General features: G+C 38.8%; 1 protein-coding gene across 2 annotated transcripts in view; it reads left to right on the forward strand.

The window, feature by feature from the left end:
* Positions 1–23,728, forward strand: part of LOC111862208 (mitogen-activated protein kinase kinase kinase 7) — a 60,744-nt gene that overhangs the window by 14,830 nt on the left and 22,186 nt on the right. The window contains exons 7-10 of one of the 2 annotated variants that reach the window (XM_023847421.2): positions 154–219; positions 3,372–3,458; positions 4,338–4,447; positions 7,356–7,563. In XM_023847421.2, the coding sequence (XP_023703189.1) occupies positions 154–219; positions 3,372–3,458; positions 4,338–4,447; positions 7,356–7,563 (471 nt within the window). The remainder of the gene's footprint in view (positions 1–153; positions 220–3,371; positions 3,459–4,337; positions 4,448–7,355; positions 7,564–23,728) is intronic. The other variant, XM_023847427.2, reaches the window with a different exon arrangement.

Genomic DNA, 23,728 nt, shown 5'->3' on the forward strand with positions numbered 1-23,728 from the left:
GAACCACCAATCCTCAGCCATTTCTGCTGAAAAGAAACAGCAATTGAATTAGCAGAGAAAAGACACTGTCTTTATGTAATTTTCAGGAAGCTTTCAGAATGTGAGTCTCATGATGAACTCCACATTCAGCTTGATCATATTCTTGGTTTTCAGCTTGGATCACTCCACAGACCATTTATAGGACCCCCCACAGACCACCTGTGGTCAACTTAGATTCAGGTAAATACAGCGACTAAATTCTCAGAAACACAAATGACAGAATTTTGACAGTTGTCAGAAGTCTATAAGGAAATGTAGTTACAAGGTGGAAACTGTTACCATATTTACTTTTTTAGTTTACACCTGCATAATTCATGCACCCATGCTTTCACACAGTAATTTTTGGGAGAAACATTGCCGTATTTTTATTTCTGATAAAATTTTGAGCAGTGCTTGATTTTTACACAAAATGTGATTAAAGTCAAATGGAGTATGGCAACATGGTATGGAAACCCTAATCACATTTTCTGTGAAAATTGTGCATAAGTGAAAATTTTGTCTCAGTGTTAGTGAATTTCATGATGGAATCCATAGGTGGCAAGTATCCTTGCTATGTTTCCATATCACATTTAATCCTAATCTCATTTTCTGCAAAACTTCTTAATCAGTGAAAGCACTCTCAATGGACAATTTTTTCTCAGTATTTGTCAACAGATTGCATGATAAAGTCCACAGTTATGAATATTTATACCACCTTGCCACATCTTATTCATTGTTAATCACATTTTGTGTAAAAATTGTGCAATGGTCAAGAATTGGGGGGTGGGGGTGGCGGGGTGTTGTCTTGAGTCTTTGGAACCTTTTGGCGGAATATGTAGGTGCAGATATCCATAATGTGTTGCCACATTGGCTTCAACTTAAACACACTTTCCTCTAAAGTTATGCTTTTTTTTTATTGCTAGTGAGGGTGGGACTAAGTCCCTCGTACTGCGGCCACTTCTGGCCTATTGTACCAGCCCCATATGATAGGTGAGGGTGATTGTGGAGCAATTGGTGGAATGAAGACTGGCAGGGGAAACCGAAGTACTGGGAGAAAACCTGCCCCAGTGCCACTTTGTCCACCACAAATCCCACTTTACCACACCCGGGATTGAACCTGGGCTGCTGCCGTGGGAAGCCAGCGACTAACCGCTTGAGCTATGGCGTGGCCAAAAAATTATGCGTTAGTCAGAATTTTGTTAAGGAGCATTTTCACCTCAATGTTCATCAAGGATTTGCATGGTGGAATATGTAGGCACAGATATCCATACCATGTTGCCACATTGTACTCAGATTTAATTGCATTTCCCATTAAAATTATATCTTACTAGAAGTTTCATTAAGGGGCATTTTTGTCTCGGGCTTCATCAGTTCATCACTTGGTGGAGGCCATAGGGGGGAATGTCCATACCATGTTGTTATATTGCCTGCAGTTGTAAGCACTTCAGTCTAACATGTAAAATTATGCTCTGAAAGGTAATCTTTTGCATATGTTATGCACCACATCTACCAGACATGATTTCTGGAACAATAAAGAATGTAAATTATAAGAGTAAATATGGCAACAAACTGCAATAGTTTTACAAAACAGTTCTTTTGGAAAGGCTGTATGAAAGACATCCGTGTATTAAACTCCTGCTGATCGTGCTTTTTCTTCATTTTAATTTAGTCATATTATGTAAACTTAGCAACCTAATTTCATTTAAGACATTTGTTCTTGTTTTGCAGAATGTTAACATTTGTATGTTGCTGTTGTCTGCCGAACACATGGCACAGTTTTAGATCATTTTAAGACAACTATAATATGTAGAAATTGTGAATTTTCAATAAGTGGTGTGAAAGTTTTCATTATTATTGCCATTTGCTGTATCAATTTGCCTTCAATAAATCCGAAAACAACTATTTTTTATTTCTGTGCTCCTGATCTACGTAATTAGGTTTATAACAATCAGAAATGAATTGCTTACAGGGTTGATGACTTGGGTTTGATTCCAAATTTGGGCAGAAGTTTTTTTTTATGTCACTACATCCATATTAATTCTGGGTCTGATATCTCCTCATATTCAGAGGGTACCATGGCACTTTCTCCAGGATGAAAGTTGGTCAGAGTATGAAGCTGACCATGCACCATCATCAAGTGCCAGGATCCAGAATATGTGTGACTTACTTTCATTGCCTCCATATTCCTTCATGGAATGACATTTGGCTTCATTGGCAACTTTACCATCACCTTAACATATGTACTTTTTTTCATTCCTCTTTTATTTCTTAAAGAGATAATGGTTAAAAATAAATCTTATTTTTTTGTTTATTCGGGTGTCTTTTATATTATTATGAATTTATTATTTCGTTTTCTAAAATGATTTTTAAAATGTTAAGTTTTCACATTTGTCACTATGCATTTCCGCCAGTTGATTGACTGACTGACGGCAGCCAACTGACTGACTACTGAACTAGTAAACTAACCAACTAACAGATGGTCACCTAACTCTCTGGCGTGGCTACGCCATAGCTCAAGTGGTTAGTCGCTGGCTTCCCACCGTGGTGGCCTGGGTTTGATCCAGGATCTAGTCAAGTGGGATTTGTGGTGGACAAACTGGCGCTGGTTTCCCTTCGGTTTCCCTTGCCAATCTTCATTCCACCAATTGCTCCATAATCAGCCTCACATATCATCTGGGGTTGGTACAATGGGCCAGAAGTGGCTGCAGTATAAGGAACTTAGTCCCACCCCACTAGCAATAAAAGAAAGGTATTAGAACCAAAAAATGTAATTAGTCATGGACCAATGTGTCCTACATTTAATTTTGGTTCAAGTCTTGCTGAAGTTATAAAGTATTCATAATCTCTTTCACTTGTATTGTTTATGGTGATGAGTATATCAGTAGCGTAAAGGCAGTTTTACAGAATATAGGAATTCTGCATTTAATTCTGCAGTAAAATAATACGCTTTACTGCTTGCACCAAATGGTACATCACATGTATTGTTTCCTCATAAGTATAAATTTTCCACCAGGTAATAACGTGAACGCTCATGAATGTGCTACCAGTAGATTAATTTGAAACTAATACTCATGTTAATGACTCACAGCTGATTTGTGTTCATGCCTTTGTTCAGCAATGTGAAAATCTGTGCATTCTCACTAGATAATCCTGAATGGCATAGAAATGTGAGAGACTCATGTTTAATTCCAACCTAAGACAACAAAATTATCACTTTAATTACATTATTTGTTGCATACAGTGGTTTATTAGTTACTTTCATAATTCTCTTTTTGACATTGTTATGTCGTCACTTCTTGTATTCTTTCAAAGAAATGTTATTCAGAATATGCGTGAAACACCATATGTTACAGAAAGTGACAACACTGAAGAAGATAACAGTGGTTCCGATACACTAGATTCACAGTTGGAACTTAGGAGTACCTTCGGTGATGAATCACGTAAGTATAAATTGTCGTCATACTTGATTATTCTACTTATACAACTTCTTTTGGCTTATTTTGGACTTCATCCATTGTCTAGTATGTATGGTATGTGTGGTATGTATGGTCCAGTGATTGAGACTGGCTCTTTCTAATGGGCCCAACTGAGTAGGTTTATCCTTCCCTACTCACCTGAAGACGGAGACAGATCCAGTCTCCGAAATGTCATGGTCTTTTGTCTTTTTCATACTAGACGATGGATGAAGTCCAAAATAAGCCAAATGAAGTACAGTATACACCATCATCAGAATCCTTTCAAGTCTACTTTTACAACCTTTGTTCATAAAGTTCCAAGACTGAGTCTGTAAAAAATACAGAATTGACTTATTAAGTAATGGTTCCTGTCCCCTTCAAAGTAGTCCCCTCCGCAGTCTCTACCGCTGCCAGCATTTCGGCAAGTCCTGGAAGCAGCTGGTGAATGCCTCTTTTGGAATGGCTGTGAGCTCCATTGTCACAGCCTCTTGAATAGCCTCTATATTCCCATGTTGTCATCGTTTTAGCATTTTTTTTCAGTCATGGAAGCAGAAAAAAATTGCATAGAGAGAGTCAGGGAAGTACTGGGGATGTTTTAAGCACAGTAACGTTGTGTTTAGCAAGAAAGATGTATGAATGTGTAAGGGGTGGGCCTTCTTGGCCCTTGCACCGCGACCACAGTGATCTATTAAGAAAGATGTAAGTAAGGGTGGAGCATGTGACATGATGTTCCTAATTTGACAGGGAAGAGTGAGAGCATGAGAATTACACACTGACATGATTTATGCGATTAAATATAGCATTTGTCACTGCAGACATTAGTGCCAAATAACTTCTGAACAGGTCATTTTTCTTACTTCACAGAAATTCAGGTTGCTCCATCTGCCTTGAATGGTTCACTGGGTGCAGGCACCACAGTGACTAGGGAAGAACAGGAGCGGCTCTCTACTCCTCTCCATATTCATGTGGACCCTGTAAGTATCTTGCACAGGAATTTTGATGAATGAAGGCCAACAACTAATTTCACTTGCCTTCAGTCTGTGAGTTTCATGTTTTCACAACAGTGTCAGAAGAATACTATCTTGTGGGACTTGATACAGTGAGACTGGTAGAAATTTATCGACATGTAAAAGGAATGTACTGCTTACATCTTCAGGATTGTAGACTAAGATGAGAAAGCTGGAAACATTTGCTTGGTTCCTTGGGTAACAGGCATGAAACAGTTACTGAAAATAATTGAACACTGTGGGGAAACTACAGCTCTTGCTGTTGTAGGACGGAAAAGTTACTGATTAAATCAGTTAATAGGCTTGTAGAATGATGCTGGTATACTCGTATGTATAGATCGAGGCCAGTCGTCTGGTATACTTTCCACTAATTTGTCTTGCCCTCCTTTAAAATTAATATTGCTTTGATATTGATATATGTTGAAGACTTTTGCAAGAATGTTTTTACTACAATAATTGGAGTTGCTTTGATTGTCACCTCTGCAGGAGGCAGGAAGGAGGTCAGAAACTGAATTGATTTTTCTACCTTATCACATAAATTATCTTTTGTGATGACAGTGATGATCCTTTCACTTTCATAATGGCAAGAATTCTCTTGTTCAGTTTTATAACTATTTACTTTCCATTAAATGTTGTGTACCACAGAGTTTTTGGTTAATCGCATAAGTCATGGCTTAATTCAGCCATCCATTCCCAGCCATAGATTTTAAGTATGTTTGATTTTTCATTTGCATCCATATTTGCTAACTGTGATTTTATGTATTTTGGTTTTTAACTCATGTATCCATAAGAAATCAGTTGCTTCCCTTTATGAGATCTGCATAATCATTGTTGTTATCATGAACTTCATCCCTCAGTAAATTAATGTCTAAGATAAGTAATAAAACTGGTATTTCATTGTTTTAGTTAGTAAATGGCTTGATTATATTTTCTGTTTAATGAAGGCATAGCCATACTTATTAACCTTAGATAAATACTGACAGTGTGTGCAGTTCCCATAATCCCAGATTCCCATAAGGCCTTGGTCTCTCCAACTGTATTGAGTTTCAGGAACATAGTTGCCTGACTTGTGAAGGGTTTCTGTACTCCACTTGTAATGAACTTATGCCTTTGCATGTTGTTATTTTAACTTACACTCTTTACAGACATCTATAATATTGTTCTTCATCACAGATTAGTTGAGGAAAAGGTTATATGGCATGAGCTCTTTTTGATGCTGACCATAGACTTTATCCTAAATGTGTTGAGACCCAAGCTAAAGACTTCAAAGATATGAATTATATTGAAATCATGAAGTTTACTGTCTTCTGGGATGTTATGCTCTGTAGTGGTGTAGAAAGATAGCATCATTTTGGAGGAGCTGCCACCATTTTCAGGATGGAAGAACAAGCTGTGCATGAAAACAAGAGTGCATATGTATGGAGAGCAAGAAAGGGAACCAACATGGGAGACAATAGTCACTAAAATTGTGGGATTAAACATGGGAAAGAGAGTTTGTTTTTGTTATCATTATTATTACTTTGTTTGTATTTATGTTGACTCTGTAATTGGTCACTGGCTGTTGAGCTCAGCATGTAAATAAGTAAATAACTGAATGGAACTGAATTGGAGTATTATTATTATTATGGAGAAAATTTTAGGGGGAGATTGGATGGTGTGCTGTTTCCTTTTGGCCTGAATTGAGCCCTGTTTCCTCTCTCTGTTATCTATCTAAAAGTTGTTTTCATATACAACCTTATGTTCTCCACTGACGATGGAGGAGGAAGGTTCCTCCAGAACTTTGGTACCTTGCCATCAGATTACATGGCATTGCATCCCATGAGACTAGTAATCTTTTTAATCTTCACATTCATTGCCATGAGCACCATAGATGTAATATGTATTAAAACATTTGGAAAAAAATATATGCATATTGGTTATTGTACCAATGCCTCAGCATATACCACATTATTTTGAATATGAGACACCCTCAAATTTAAGATGCATCCAGTTTTTTAATTTAAAGGGAAAAACATTGTGCATTCCTCAAATTTAAGATGCACCTCAATTTTTCAATTGGAAAAAAATGTGAAAAATGTGTGTATTATATTCAAAGTAATGCTGTATATCTGCCAGTCATTTACTAAAACTCCCTACCCATGCTCTCATGCTGTTCTTCATACAAATTTTAATAGATCGTATTTAAAAATATAGCCATATGTGTTAAGCACTGTTGCTAAATATTGACTTTGTGATTCAGTTTTAAAGCTGTAAAATATACTCACCGCCAGGTTCTGTTCATCCAGGTGTTGCATGTGGATAGGTGTATTTCTGGTGTCTTGGTTTCAACTGTGGAGTACATGTAGTAAAACTGTTGAACTAAATCTTTTTGTAAGTTTTGAGGTTTTCACGGCGATGACTATGAAGAAAGTTGTCTTCTGGGTTTTGGCGCCGTGTATTTTTCGTTTTGGCCGACGTTTCGGAGGAACGTATCACGTCCATCTTCAGAGCAGGTGAATGGCTTGTGAATGCAGAGAGCAATAGCTGTAATGATTAGGAAGTGAAAGGCGCTGCTATATACGAAGTAGGCAGGGGGGGGGTGGTTAGGGAGAGCGGACCAATAGGAGCAGTGGAGAGCGATTAAGGCCATATATGGTGTTGTGTGCTAAGGGAAGGGGGGGGAAGGGCAAGTGAATCCAGGAAACTTGAGGTCAATAGCACTTGGAGGTTGCGGTTAGACAAGAAGAACCGGTTGGCTGGGGACAGGCTACTGACATCAATGACATGATTACAGGGGACAGGCTACTGACGTCAATGACATGACAAAGAAAGAAATCTTTCTGATTTGTCTTGTGATACTGGTGATGGGGAACTGAAATGACTGATGTTCTCGCAGGATGCGTGGACATTAGAAGGGGACGCATGGCAACAAAATGGTTCAGGGCTTGAGAACACATTATCAACATCATCTGGTCCAGTTCACATGGAGATCCGTAACAGGCCGGGACTGGATAGGATGGTTGTCACTTCTAACAGTCCCCAACATCATATGCAGGATCGGCTACAAGAGCAACCTGATCAATTTCAGGCCCCAGCTGGCACTGGTGAGTCACATGCTTACTTGCTGCTATTTGTATGTGATTTCAGTGTGTTTCACAGATTTTTGTGCTTAATTGTTCTTTCCCAGCAGAATTTTGTCTGTGATATGCTTTAAATTCTAGGAGTGCTGTAGAAGTGTTAGTATCTGAATCTTATTTATTTCTTTGTGGAAATTAGATATTCTGGATGTAACATACTGCAACTGAGACCCTCTTAATCAGATTTTTCTATGTCTCTGTTATCCCTCAAAACAGAAAAGCATAACTGCATTCATGTGGAGAATACGAGATTTTACAGTAGTTCAGAGTTGACAGTAAGCTACAGGTCTTCTCTGTTGGCTGCCATCATATTCACTACCATCATGGTCATCAGCATTGTTGTCATTGATATTATTGTCCTCATCATTGTTAATTCTCTTCTCAGGTTGTTACATTGTGTGGTTGTAGGTGATGTGCAGATGTTTTTGAAGTATGTGCTGCCTCCACTTTGGAGGTGCATGCTCTCCATTTTCAGGTTGGAGGCAACAAGTACCTCCAAAATGTTGGCTCATTGCACACAGCCACACAGTGCAACAACTCAAGAACAGAATCAACATCAATGATTAATGACCATGAAAGCCTAAAATCAGTAATTGTTATTGCCACCTTCTTGTTGGAAGCAAATTGAATGCCACCATATTTTATATGTGGCTTACTTTACTCCTGCAGCTAGGAAGAGGGGTGGAAGAAAATAGGAATGAAAGAAATACTAAAATGGGAAGTTCTGGGAAGACTGTTGGGTTTGAGGTTCTCACAGCAGTGACTGTGAAGGGTTCTATCTTCTGTGAGAACTCACAACACCCACTTCCCTTCATATGTTTCTCTGTTCTGTGGGGCAAGCATAAATTATTAATGCAATTTGTAATATACTTCTATGCATAAGTTGTATGAATTTGGATTGTGGCTTAAATTTAGCCAGATATAACCTCAAATTCTGCCCGATCATATTTGTAATTATTAAGATGTAAAACATGTTCCGTACAGATATTGTACACTGAATTATGATTTATCAACATGCCTAGCTCCATTAGTTCATTAGTTATTATAAGCAAACAAAAGGCTAAAAATAGGTTTTGTATGGTTATATATACTAATTCATTAACAGAAGTAGACTTTTTCAAAGACACAAATTTTGGGACTGTGGTCTGTGTGAGTCTAGTGTTGCTGCCATCTATGAAGTTTGCATGGCTGCCATAGTAACATTATTGTGGCAACAAATTAGAAAGTGTAATTGGTCCGTGTGTACCTCTGAGACATGTTTGTACCAATTTTACTGCAATCCTGTCAGTTTATTCAAAAGTCATTACAGAGGGGCAGACCTATAATACCATAAACTTGTTTTTTTTATACAAAGTAAGGACAGGAGGTTTGGACCAAAGAAATTATTGATAAGATTAATGTGTCCTGCTCTGTCAATATTTAGCCAGATTTATCACATAATATGCCCCTCATGAGCAGTATTTAAATTTATTTCTAGTCATATACAAGGGTTGGATAAAAAGTAGGGATAACACTGCTGTAATGTGAAAGATGTGTGTCAGGTGGCACTGGCGCCATCTGTAGCTGATAGCAGAAGTTCAGTTGAAGTAGTGCAATGAGTGGCTCTGGTTGTGTTTCACTGAGTTGCGTTGTGCATCGTCTTGAAGTGTGGGAGCCCAGTTCAAGCACCCTAACAACATGTTTACGAAACAAGAACAGTGCTCCTGGATAAAAATTGAAGTTGCACAAGGTCATAGTACACAAAACTATTATCAGGGACTGCGAGAAGCATGTGGTGATGCTGCTTTGCCATATCGCACATTGGCATGATGGGTGAAATTGTTCCGTGAAGGGAGGGATGCCATTCAGGACAGCCATTGTTCAGGACGACCCCATGTTGACATTCAGCTTCTTGCTTCTTTGCTGGATGTTGATCATTGATGGGGTGCATGGGAGTTAGCTGCTGAGGTAGGCATATGTCACAAAACCGTGCTCCACATTCTGCGCAATATTATTGCATACCACAAAACTGCAGCGCGTTGGGTACCCCATACAATGTCCAGGGTGCAACAATGGCAACATTATGCAATTGCATGGGACTTGTTGGACCGGTACCAGAGGCAAGGTGACGCCTTCCTTGGAAGGATCGTCACTCTGGAAGGAACCTGGGCTCACTCATGTGAACCGCACTTGAAGCGACAATCAAATGAATGGAAGCATCCTGGCTCTCCTCATCCGAAGAAAGTGCGCCCTACACAGAGTAATGTGAAGGTGATGTTCATTATGGCATATGACATTGATGGAGTGATACTGCACCACACTGTACCTCAACGACAGACAGTAAACGCTGCCTACTACTGCAATATCCTGCGTAATCATCTTCATCCAGCACTCAGGAGAAAACGATGACACTTGTTGGCAATGAACTCCATCATCCTTCATGACAGTGCAAGGGCTTGTACTGCTGACGCTGTCAAGGATCTCCTTCGCCGTTGGCAATGGAGATACTGCAACATCCACCATACTCACCTGATATGAGTCTGTGCGATTATGATCTCTTTGTCAAAATGGCGAGGGACGCGTTACAACACAAGAGAGGAGATTATTCGTGCTGTAGGGCGGTCACTGCTGGAGATCAACAGAAGTGGATGCACTGATGGTGTACGACACCTTCCACAAATTTGGCAGAAGGTTGTACACATGGGGGGCGATTATATTGAAGGAATGTCAGTGTGTTTACCTCAGGTAATAAAGTCATTTCAGAACTATAGAGGTGTTGCCACTACTTTTTATCCGACCTTTGTAATTTGTTTTCCTTACAGTAATTTACTCCTTGTAAGTTTGACACAAACTCTTATGACAGGGAATGTTTTAGAGCAGTGGGTTCTTAGCCCTTGGATAGTGATATCTAGGAGGTTGTGGTGTGATGGACATTTGGCTACGATTTGGAGAGACAAGGAATGCAAATGGAATATTGGTGTAGAAATGTGTTGTAAAATGTCATCCTGGAAACCTGAGTTGTGGTTGGGAAGATAGCATTGAAATGGTTCTTAACAAATGAAGTGTCCAGCCATAGGCTTTGATATTAACAACGCTGAATCTTAAAATTTTCCTACCATAGTTAGTTAGTTCAGTTTGTCACACCTCTAGTGTTGTTCTTGGGAAGGTGGCATAAGGAGCATGTGCACTTGCTGTTTGGGAAAGTCATATGAACTTTGTAGATTAATTAAACTCTTGAAAGAATGCCTGTTAGGGTTTTGAAATGTGATTGTGACTGTGAATTGGTAGATGAGTGAATGACACAAATTAAATTTTTGTAATTCCCCTCTGGCTTAATAGAATGTCTTGGATTTTGCTGGGGGAGAGGAGATTCAGAACAGTAACGCACAATTAACACTGCATTTTATTCCAGAGATTCACAGATCATGACATACCAGTTAATGTGTAGCCTTCAGTTACCCCCCCCCTCAAAAAAAAATCTCATGTATCTTGAAAAGTAAATATCACAGGACCTACATTGTAGTACATTTTTGGCTTTTTTTTTAAAGCAGTGAATTTCACTATGGAGAGCTTGTGTGCGAATTTTGTTTTGCAGTACTAGTGTGTGTGTGCGTGCATGCACACGCATGCACAGTATGATGCTAAAAAATAAAATATATTTCTAATTTTGTTGTTGAGCGATTGGTTTCTGCTTCATATTTTGGAGCACCAAGGTTTCCATTTCACAGGTTTCACGGACTGTCTGTTTGGGCTGAGAACTTGTACAGATTTCCTTAGTTATTTCAGGAAATTCTTGGACTGTAAAAGTAGGCCATGACTGCTACTTTCTGCACACTCCACAGTTCAGTATGTACAGTCATACAAGTACTACTGTTCAGTACTGTGTAACCCATGTACTGGAGACAGGCCATGGCTGCCTTCCATATGTCTTTCCCCAATTCATAGTTTTCAGGCATTATGCTATTACTTGTATTATATTATTTGAAACTTTGACTGATGCAGAAGTAACCTAAGTACGAAGTATTACATCTTTGATAGTGCATTTATTCTCTTGGTTATTGGAATTTTTAAGTGTATCGCCATGTATTTTAATTAAAGACTCATTAAATCTTTTTTAAATTTACAATTGTGACAGCTGGTTGACCAAATAATACATTTCCAAGAACACATTTGGTTCACTGGACGTAATTTGTGGGTTTATCTATGTACAGTAAGAAGCTCTGGACTATTTTTGTCATGAGGAAGCCAGTGCTGTATTGTGGTCAGATAATTTTTAAATTTGTTATATTTAACTTATCTGTATTTGGCTGAAGGTTTGAAATTAAATCCTCCTTAAGACTTTATGAAGCATATAAAAAGAGCATATATTTCTTTGGGTGTCTGCCCAGAACTACTTGTTTCTTTTCTGGATATTTTCCACCTGGTGTTCTAAACAGAACATAAGCGAAAGAAATGTGGCTAACTGGCATGTAAGTGGCAGCATTTCTGTAGGATGATGAGGTAGCTCGTTGTCAGCATTGGGCTGTGTGAGTCATCTCGCTGGGACCTGGGAAGGAGGGTTGGAGAGCGAGAGAGAGAATTTCATGGCTGAATTGAGAGCAGCTGTCTTAAACAGATGCACTGAAACTTGTTTCACCTTTCACCACAATGTTAATTCTTCGCTGTCACTCTGTGGCATCCCTTCCGAACAACAAGAGAAATGTGTTACTTGACAATGTGTGTGGTTTCGGATGTTCAGTTTAGGAATAGGAGAATGCTGAGCATACTTCCAAAGTGTATCTTGAAGTCCAAATGCTTGCACTCTACCTTTCCATAACAGAGAAAGAGGTGAACAGTCATGTAAAAATGAATTTGTTTCACACCTTATTTGTTAAATGTCTAGGTGGAAGGAAGATTGATGAGCTCTCTTGTTGTTGTTGTTGGTATAGTGGTATAGCTTATCACTTTCAATAACTCACTCATTCATTCCATGGAGCTGAACCCTTCTTGAGAAGCCACCAATCACTCAGTTACTCAAATTCCATACATTTTGTAGAACCTGAAGGCTCATTACGATGCTCACAAGAGCCTGCCACTGGCCCCTATCCTAAGGCAAATCAATCCGGTCCATACCACCCAATCCTATTTCCCAGAGATCCATTTTAATATTATCCTCTCACCTGTGTCTAGGTCTACCTAGTGGTCTCCTTCCTTCTGGCTGCCACAGCGAAACCCTGTATGCTTGCTGCTCCCCCCCCCCATGCATGCTACATTCTTTGCCCATCTCATCCTCCTTGACTTGGTAATTCTATTTGGCAGTGAGTACACATTATGAATCCCCTCATTATGCAGTTTTCTCCAGCATCCAATTTTTCATCCCTCTTCGGGCAAAATATTCTCCTCAGCAGCCTGCTCTCGTATACTCTTTAGTTATCACATCCAATAAATATTTAAATTTGAAATACCAGTTTTCTTTTATAGAGTCACAGGATGTGTCCTACATTGTGTGAAGAACTTACAAAGACAAAGTTGTTTGGAATTTGTGGAGATTTTGGAGGAATCTCTCGTAATTCCCAAAAATGCCTCATCAAATTAGTGAATTGTATAACTACATGGCACATGGTCCTCCTTGAGAAGCTAATTGTCACTCATTCCGGAAGTTCCCTGCCTTTTATGGAATCTGAAGGTTAATTGCCATGCTCACAAAAGCCTGCCACTGATCCTTGTCCTTAGATGAACCCATTTCATATCCTCACTTCCTATTCCTGTAACTTATATTTTAATATTATCTTTCAATCTGTATCTGGACCTCCCAAGTAGTCTCTTAGGTGCTCCTTGTATGTGTTTCTCGGCTTTCCTATTTGCATTACATGCCCCCCTCCCAGCCACCTATCACCTTTTTTATTTAATTGCCCTGATTATATTTGCTGAAGAATACAATGAATGGGACTTTTTGTTATAATGAAATATGAAACATAAAATGACTGTTATGTCTTACAACATAGTACAGATTTTTTGGATTAGACGGATATTTAAGAAGTTATACACAAATTTTACTTTGGTCTGCAACAAAGTGTGATGGATATTAAGATTTCTGATACTTATAGGTTTTTAAATTAATATCTCTGTACTTAAACATGTTTTTCTTATGTGTCAGAAAATCAAACTTTTTTGCATCTCAGTGCATATATCTCTCTCTCTGTCCCCCTCCCCCTCTCTCTCATGCGTGCACGCATGTATGCACGCGTACATTCTTGTTTGGCTATATTACGAATTTTGTATAATTTATTTAACTTAAAATTATTGTTTTGAACAGACATCTTGAAGAATATTTGAAACTAAGAAAAATGATGAAACAGGAATGGAGAAAATTCTATGGGGAGCTCCACAGTTGATATTCATCTGTATTCAAGGCAGTTAAATCATGAAAGTTTAGTTGGATGAGACGCATATCACATGTGAAACTGAGATATGCATATGATATTTTGGTTGGGAGACTTCCTGGGAAATTATGCTGTGAAACTTATGTGTAGATTGGAGAATAATATTAAAATGGCTCTTAGAGAAATAGGCTATGAAATTGTGAAGTAGTTTGAGCAAGCGTATTGTAGGATTCAATGGTGGGCTTTAATGAGTGTGATGATGAACGTTTGGATTTTATAATGAAATTTCTTGAGTAGCTGACTTAGTTTGTAACTCAGATGCTCAAGCTATATCTTCATGTTGTTTGTTAAGCAGTATATTGCTTAAGAGGCTCTGCAAAACTAATTTTGACAGATTGGTGATTACTGATGATAAGGTAAAGTACAGAGTTAAAAAGCTTGTGTGTAGTGTAGGAGTTGAAATGGGGATATGGAATGAGGAAACAAAACAACAAAAAGGAAAAATATAAGAGTGAGATACACAGACAGCGCATGTAAAGCTAGAAATAGGAGGGAGAGTGAGGGTAGGAGGAACCCAGTTAACCATCTGGAAGGAGCATATGGCAGGCAGATGGTGGAAGTTGACAGAGAAAGAGACAGGAAACTGCAGCGTTGAATTAGAGAAAGGAATTCTTGAGATCCAAGCAGTGTGTTCAGAATTCTTATTTGGGAAGTAATTTTGGTTCTTTGAATTTCATTGATATGTTTCAAGCTGGAGGTATGAAGAAGTGAAGTTTTGCATCAGTGGGAGGATTAAATCTGGTTGTGTATTCTCTTGTATGTGCAGACATATTTGATTTTGGTGTGGATTACATTGCACACCATTTAAATTGTACATGGATATAGCGTATAAGAGGTAAAAACCACGTTTATTTGAAGAGTTCTATCTTAGGTTATAACAGGATGTAGTTTGGTGACTTGGTTGACTGTCACTGTACTGCACATCATTATATCCCAGAAGTAGAACCTTCATGAACACCATGAACACCGCTGTGTAAGCCTCACAACCCGCGCTTTTATATATTTTATTCATATTCTCCACTTAGGTCTGCCTCTTTATTTGAACACCTAATTGAAATTGTATGCAAATAAGTCGATGCCAAGCTCGTTGAGAAGGAAATTTTATTTGTTGGCCTGACTATGTTGTGAGGAGAGTGATAAATGGTAACTGTATTATAAGAACTGTAACTTATCGGAGTTTCCTATAAGTAAAAAAAAAAAAAAGTAGAGTAAAGCTATCCCTGTACCAGGCTGTGAAGGCACATAGGGTTGTGAGATGTTGAGGATCCCACATTATCTAGATAATCAGCTCAAAGATGGTGGTAAGGTTGTCAGCCTTACGCGCCGGCTGTGCTTTACTCCCAAGGAAAATTATTTAATTAATTCCTGGTACTCATTTCTGTTAGAGGCTGAAAAGTAAAACATTATCACTCACTTGCTCATGGAGCTGAGTCCTTCTTGAGAAGTTTTGAATTGTGCAGCTACTCAAGGACTTCCCAGCATTTTATGGAACCTGAAGGTTCATTACTGTGTTCACAAGAGTCCACCCCCACCACTGGTCCCTGTCCTGAGCCAGATCAATCCAAATCATACCATCCCATCCTATCTCTCTAAGATCAATTTTAATATTGTCCACCCACCTACATCTTGGTCTTCCCAGTGGTCTCCTAGTTTTCCCACCAATATCCTATATGCATTCCTCCTCTCCCCTGTTCATGGTACATGCACTGCCTATGTCATTCTCCTTGACTTGATCATTCTAATTATACTTCGAGAAGAGTATACATTGTGATGCTTCTCATTATGCAGTTTTCTCCAGTCTCCTGTCACTTCAACTCTCTTCAGTCCAAATATTCTCCTCAGCACCCTGTTCTCAAAAACCCTCAGTCTATGTTCCTCCCTTAAAGTCAGAGACCAGGTTTCATGCCCATACAGAACCACAGGAAAAAGTAAAACATTATATATTTAAATAAATTTCCTATTGATTAAAAGTATAATAGTGTTCTTGAATTATAGTTTTAACACACTTATGAAAGCTCTCTGCATCATCAGATGAAATTGAGGACTGGAGCAAAAACAATTGTACCTGAAATGTAATGCCAGCTCGTTTAAACAGCCCATTTATTGTTACAGTAGCTATGTACTACGGGTGTTTAAAGCATTGCAATCTTCAAATAACTTTGTCCTTTAACTGAATGCAATATATCCTTGCCATTCAGAATCTTGTAGTTTAAAAAATTACTTAGCCCTTGTAATTAATTACCACTACAGTCCAGGTGTGTTGTTAGGAGCATTCTCTTCCGTTTCATCATGTTCTAAAACCTCTTATCCCATTTTCCTTAGTTATATTTATCAAGATCTGCTTCATGTATGTTGGGGTGGGGGGGTTAGAAGAAATGGCTGTGTAGTAGCCAGAAAGAAGTTAAGAGGTAGACGAAGCCAACTGTATCCTGATTTCTTAGACTCATTGCTGTGCAATGACTCAACACACCACAATTTAACTTGACTTCTTATTTCTATCCTTGATTGAAGCCATTATAGGTTAAGCTATTTTAGCAGCTGTTGTGGAGATAATGTGGCATTTTTGCAATTCGTTATTGTCACTGAGTCACACCCATTCACACTTACCAGCCAGTAGCCACAAACACCTGTGATGTCTCTTAATATTGGCTTTGTTAATAGTATATTTTCAAAGTTAAGAAGTGTTATTTATTGACCTTGACCATAAATATTTGAGATGAAGATGTAATCATATTGTGGCATATCTGCTGAAAGCCAGAACTGTGAAGCCAGCAGAGACAGCCATTGCAAGGGAATGACTTTGCAGACATATCCATTGCTAGGCTACAGCGACCTAAACAGACACCTCTTGCTAGGCAGTGGCTCAGTAAATATCATGTGACTGCATCCATGCTTATGTACACAACAGTAGAAGAACTGTTGGAAGCAGTGTTTTCTGCGCAGTTAATGGCCAGGGCATATAACAGAGACCGGCTGCTAGAGTGCAGTTCTTGAGCCATAAGGGCATGAGGAATAGCCCTTGTTAGAAGACTGTAACCAGGCAATGACTAATGGAGGCTTTAACAAATTGAGAATATTAGTGTGGGTTATAGTTATTTGTGTGATGGTATAGTTACTTGTAATTCCAAGTTGTTAATGTGCGATAAATTTGATTTCCAATCCAAACCCCTTCTGTAGTCACTAAACATGTAACAAACAGTATGGTACTTCATTCAGAAATCCGTAGGCATTTATTGAAACTACTGTGGCAGCTCATCCTGACAATTATCACAGTTGTTTCTCTTTGTTACTGTACAAAGACATTTCAACATATACAGGAAAATTTTGTAGGCAAAATATCCCACAAAATGTGTTCATACTAGCTGACAGTAAAGCATACAAGTGTCTTAAATTCAGCAGAACCAAGGTTCAGTGCCTCTTAATGTTCCTTCTAAGCTGGAGAAGAAAGTGCGTAAGTCATGGTGTCTTTTAAGCAGCAATTGGGCTGGCTTGGGCAAAGGGGCGGGGGGCACAACAGACATTAAATTTATAAGCTCCCAAAAATAAGAAAAAACTGTAGTTTACTTTTTTGGCTTTATTTTTATTAATTCCAATTGACTCTGTGCTAAACCAATGAAAGTGTGCAGGAGGCTGAAACTCATGCCCAGTAGTGCGACAGCTGCTGCATGGCCATGCGTGTGCAGCTTAGAGGAAACATTGGTGCCGCCTATCAGGGGATCCTTTGTTCAGTGAAGTGATCTCTTTGACTTGACTGGGTTTTTACTTTAAGGTATACTGGAATCTTTGATTCAAGTGATTTTATATGTTCGGTACAATATGAAATTAGTTTTTTTACTTGACTTGAGGCATACAACCAGAAATACTGGGACTGTAGTTTGAGCATACCAGTGTCTTCTGTCAGGAGATCCTTTATTCAGTGAAATCAACTCTTTGGCTTGACTTGGGGCTGTAAAGTATCCTGGTGCTTTCCATCAGGAGAAATCACCTCTTTCATATGACTTGAGGCTTTCAGCAACTGGGATTGTACTGTGAAGTTTCTTATATTCACTTTGTATACAATTATATATATCTTCATTATCATTTTCAATAGCTCCATTGTTTCTGTTAGAAAAACACACAGAATGTCTGGCAGTAGTCTCAGGGTGCAGTATAAGCTATTTGTCTCTGTGACAGTCTCTACACATTGTTCTGGAAAGAGATGAAAAGATGTGTTGTGCCAGAAATAACAAGAAATTCTGAACAGAAAGAAATATGTCTTTGTGCATGCTGGTGTATCAACTGCTGGATTTACATGTGTTTATAAAATATGTCCAGTTGACACAACGATTTATATTCAAAAAGTATTTTTTCAGATCTTGGGTGGGTTACTGACCTACCCTGAGAATTCCTTGGTTATTCTGTACGAATACAGGCACTACCTTTTGCTCCCTGAACTTAACTTTGTAGGTGACACAACTTCATTGAATAACTAAAATATGTTAGCAATCTTTTTTTTTGCATTTCCTAGTCAGATAAAAAATATGTATCAGTTTTACTAGGACCTATTTCAGTATTATCTTTTCATTGTCACTTTAGTTTTTCAAGTGTTCTTTATTTGCTCTTTCTAGCTGCTGGGTTGCATATGCTTGTTTTCAGAGTCCCACTGACAGGCTGACTCTCGGTAACATCAAAGCTTTTGCTAATTGACTGAAAGTTCACATTATCTGTCAGTTTTGCAAGGAACAATATTAATATTATCCAGTATTATTCTCTCAGTTTTCCTGGGGCATTCAAAGTCATTTTCCTTCAACAGATTTACTAGCCAGTATTTTATATTGCAGGTTTTCCTTCTCTTTCATGCCAACCACATGTTTGGCATATTTGGTGCTGTATAGTCTAGCTACTGAATATGTTGTTAAATAAACTCCTCCCCTTACAAAATGATCATGGATTTTTCTCATTTTGTTTGGATTTACAACAAACAACAAACATTATGGGTCACTGCTTTAAGTACTAATGTTTATTCTGGAAGAGAGGTATTAAATACCATGTGTTTAAAAGTAGGAGACCTGTTTATGATGAAGATCAAAATGTATTTATGACTATTGTTCTTGGATCCTAGAATGTGAAAAATGTACTTTACAAACCTTTGATTTCACTCTACATTAAACTCACTCATTCTGTTCCTTCAAACATACTTCTGGCCAATATTTAATAATTACAACAGATTAATGTTAACTAGTAGTAAATTAATGCACACTCCTTGACGGTATGATGAGTGTGTCCTTGTGCTTACTTAATTAAGAAGTTCACCTTGAAGTCTTATTCGGGAGTGCAGGTATACCTCCACCATTCTTGACCTTGGCACTGGGTAGAGGTGAATGGTTAGCTTTATGCCCTGACCGATCTACCCCTTGGAAAAGAGCTCCTGGTATGCACTGGATATGATGCTGGGTGTGCCCCAGAGCTGGTCTGGATGCTGTGGAGTACAGAAAAATTTCTTGCCCCTTCCAGGAATTGAACCCCAACCATACAGTCTGTAGCCTATATCCTGCCTCTATATTTCTGAGCTATCCTGGCTCCAAAAGGGAGGTTCACTATGAAGTATTTATTTAAATTGCAAGCGAATGAATAAAGAAGCTCACTGCCAGATGGTCTGCCAAATAGCACAAAATCTAATTAATTAAAAAATCACAATAGAAGCAGACATGCATTACACTAAGAATTTGACACAAAATGGTGTTCAAATAAAAGCTTATGTGCTGTAGTCTGGTATGTAGCCAGATTTGCTTGGCGATGACTCTGTCTCAGCCTGCTTGGAGTATATTGCTTCACATTCTTGAAGCATGATGATCACACCATTTCAAATTTCAGACTTTGACATATGAGATTTCTTCCACTCTGTGTGGGTTGTTTTAACAGACAAGTTTTTTCTATCTATACTACACAGCCAGTCTTTCCTCCTGTTTATAATAGCATTTCTTACATGTTGATGCTGAAGAGTTTTGACAATGGCATATAATGCTTGGAATTACCAATTTTTTTTTTTTTTGGACTTTGTCCGTTGTTCAAAAACTCAGTAATCTCATCTGTTCTTACGTGCTGTTCCCACATCATTCTGCCATTCTCTGGAAGATCTCATTATGTGTTCCTCTAAGAGTGCTCTGTGGCCAGTCACAGTAGCCGAGCGGTCTAAGGCATGCACTGTCTTCACTCGCTTGGAAACCGGGATCGTGGGTTCGAATCCTACTGAGGGTGTGGATGTTTGTGTGCGTTTTTCTGTGTTTGTCTACAGGTAGAGGCCTTGCGACGAGCTGATCACTCGCCCAAGGAGTGCTACCATATGTGTAAGATATAGAAAAACTGAAGTGAACGGAGAAGTTCATGGAGGTAGGCCTAGGCCCACTGGGGCTGTAGTGCCAAGGAAAAAAAAAAAGAGTGCTCTGTGGCTTTTTAAATTCAGAAATTTGAAATTCTTTGTGCATTTGTAATCCTTGACCGTAGTATATTTAATTGGACTATATATGTTTTATATTCTTTTAGTTAGGAGTACTCCACATTTAAATGAATAGTGCAGAATTATTCACAAGATACACGAGCAAGGAAAGAAATTATCCTGTACTTATTATTTTTTCTGGACTTATATTGAAATTTAAATTTTGCTTCTCTTAAATAGAATCTGGAGCATTAACTCTGCACAAGTCTGCTCAGTAGCTAATACGATAATAAAGATAGCAGGCAGTTGTAGAGACAGTATTTTAATTTTAGAGTTTTACAATAAGCAGCATTAAAGAGACTGATAGTACCATATAATTATGTAGATAACATATAGTATGAAGACCGATGAGGAAAACATTACTTGGAAAAGTACACAAGTGAAATATTAAATATTGTAAAGTAATGGCCATACCGGTTTGTTTTAGATGACTCAGAATGCTGATCTTGAACTAAAGACTAAAAAGAGCAGAATAAAATGGCAGAAATATGTTTTTTGAAAGCAGTGATTGTGTACTGAATAAAGTGTATGGTAGTGGTAGATGTCCTGTACGAAATCAGTTTAAAGTGGTTAATGAAAACAAAAACGAAATCAGAAAATATGGGATGAAGGATGGAAAATTTTGGCATTCCAAGACTGCTGTATGAATATTAATCCAAAAGGAGTGGAGGTCAAAGCGTTTTTAGATGTGGGGAGATCAGCTTTAACATTTTTATAATTATGTATTGAGTAGTTTAGACCACAGCCTTGGAGAATTACATACGGAAAGAGAACAGGCTAAGTAGTCTAATTTTTTAAGGTGATTTATATTTTGGTTTGAATCAGCAGACGGAAGCAGCATTATATGTGGGTGATGGGCTTGTCTGGTGAGGTTATTGCTCTTCCTTTTCACTCATCAGTAGGATAGCATGCTTTACTACTACAAACCTGGGCATCTGCCATGTTTCTCTGGCTATATTTTTCTTACCTCTATGTGTTGCACTCCACAGAAGTTGCCTACATCACTGGCTGAAGGTAAAAAATAGTCTCAGAAGTTGTGTGGTGTGTTGTTGGCATAGATTGATTTCATTACTTATTCAGAAAAGGAAAGTGTATATAACGCTGGTCACGGTAGCCGAGCGGTCTAAGGCATGCACTGTCTTCGCTCGCTCGGAAGCCGGGATCGTGGGTTCAATCCCACTCAGGGCATGGATGTTTGTGTGCGTTTTTCTGTTTGTCTACAGGTAGAGGCCTTGCGACGAGCTGATCACTCGCCCAAGGAGTCCTACCGTATGTGTAAGATCTAGTAAACCGAAGTGAAATGGAGAGTTTCATGGAGGTAGGCCTAGGCCCAAATTGGGGCTGTAGCGCCACAGAAAAAAAATGTATATAACAACAGATATTTTAATTTCCTGAGTATCTAGAGTTTTTTTGGTGTCAAGTAATGGTTCATGGTTTTAAATTTTAAGATTTACTTTGTGTTCTCATGGCTGGAAACTTGTCTCTGCAGTTATAAATGCTTACCTGCATATTCTTATGCTGTGCACTATATATGCAAAACAGTTCATTGGCTGCAGAAATTCTTCCATTCTCAAGTATGAATGCTCATATATGTTGATATATGTATAAAAGGAAAATTATATATATATATATATATACACACGAGGGTCGTACTGAAAGTCATGAGCAACAGTTTTTTGTAAAGTAACATGCTTTATTATTGACAAACCAAATACACCACCTCAATCTACAGACCTTTCTTTATTTTTCCACGTAATCACCACTTCTTTGTACACATTTCTCCCAGCGTTCTGGGAGTTTGGATAATTCCCCTTCTGTAAAATTCCGTTCCAGCCATCCGAAGACAGTGACGCACTGCTTTCTGAATTGCCTCCCTTGTTTCAAAACGTTGTCCATGCAGCTGGTCCTTCACAAATATGAAAAGATGGTAGTCAGAGGGTGCCAGATCAGGGCTATAGGAGGGGTGTGGAAGAACTTCCCACTCCATCTTTGCAATTGCTTCCAATGTGAGGCGAGCAGTGTGGGGGGCGAGCAGGATGATGATGTTTCGTCCCGGACGTTTATCGCGCAATGCACGATGGAGCTTGTGCAGCGTCTGGATATAACAAGCAGCATTGATGGTTAGTCCAGGTTCCAGGAATTTGGCCAGAATAAACCCTTCTGTATCCCAGAAGATTGTGTCCATCACAGCTGATGGCACTGTCTTTGCCTTCTTTTTTAATGCAAATGGTGCCATTCCATACTCTGCCGTTTTGTTTCAGTCTTGAAATGGTGAAACCAGCTTTTGTCACCTGTCACAGTACAGAGCAAAAAATCATCGCCTTCATGTTGATATCTCTGCAGCAGTTCTGAGGTGATGGCTTTTCGCTGACTTTTGTGGTCTTTGGTCAATAACCCCGGGACCCAACAAGCACAAACTTTCCTATAGCCCAAGCTTTCAATCATCTCCTGTACTGCACTATGCCCTGTTCCAAGTTTTCAGGCTGTTGTGTCCACAGTCACACACCTGTCATCTTGAGTGATCTCATCCACTCTTTCCTTGTTGTGTTCAGTTGAGGCAGTTTGAGGACGACCGCTCCGAGGCTCATCTTCGATACCGGTGTTCCCATCTTTAAAATGTCTCACTCATTTTCGAACACTGCTCGCACCCATGCACACCCTTCCATAAGCACGCTGAAATCTCTGGTGAATTTCTGCAGCAGGGATTTCCACTTTCACAAGAAATTCGATGACAGCACGCGGACGAAACGACATATCGTCGGCCATTTTGTTAGGAGTGATACTGGTCACATGATGCAAGCTATTGACGTCACAAGACACTCAAGGTTAACACAACAGCTGGTTCCACCTACCAGCATTCTCTCTTTCGTCTGCTGTTCCCAGGTTGCATTAAAAAAAAGTTGCTCATGACTTTTGGTACGACCTATGTATAAGAAAAACCTGTTTAATTTCTCTTTTTTAGGGTTCTCTTTGTTTTCCTGTCTTTAAGAAAATGCTGCGATTGTTTTCTGGTTCCAAGTTGCTACTCTGTGTTTCTAATGCAGGCCTCCCATCTTAAGTTCATCAGAATTAAACCCCTTTGTTGTCAGAGTCACCATATTGTTTTTCCAACATATAAAAATCAACATTAATTCAGAAAATCAAAATTCTGCATTATCCATCTCAAACTGCTATTTCTAACCGTTCTAACACCTTCACTTTTGCACTACTCTTATCAGAGGATGAGCAGTTGAACCCTGGGATCCTAATAAAATTA

This window comes from Cryptotermes secundus, unplaced genomic scaffold (genome assembly GCF_002891405.2).
Source record: "Cryptotermes secundus unplaced genomic scaffold, Csec_1.0 scaffold559, whole genome shotgun sequence".
In the NCBI taxonomy this organism is placed as follows: domain Eukaryota; kingdom Metazoa; phylum Arthropoda; class Insecta; order Blattodea; family Kalotermitidae; genus Cryptotermes; species Cryptotermes secundus.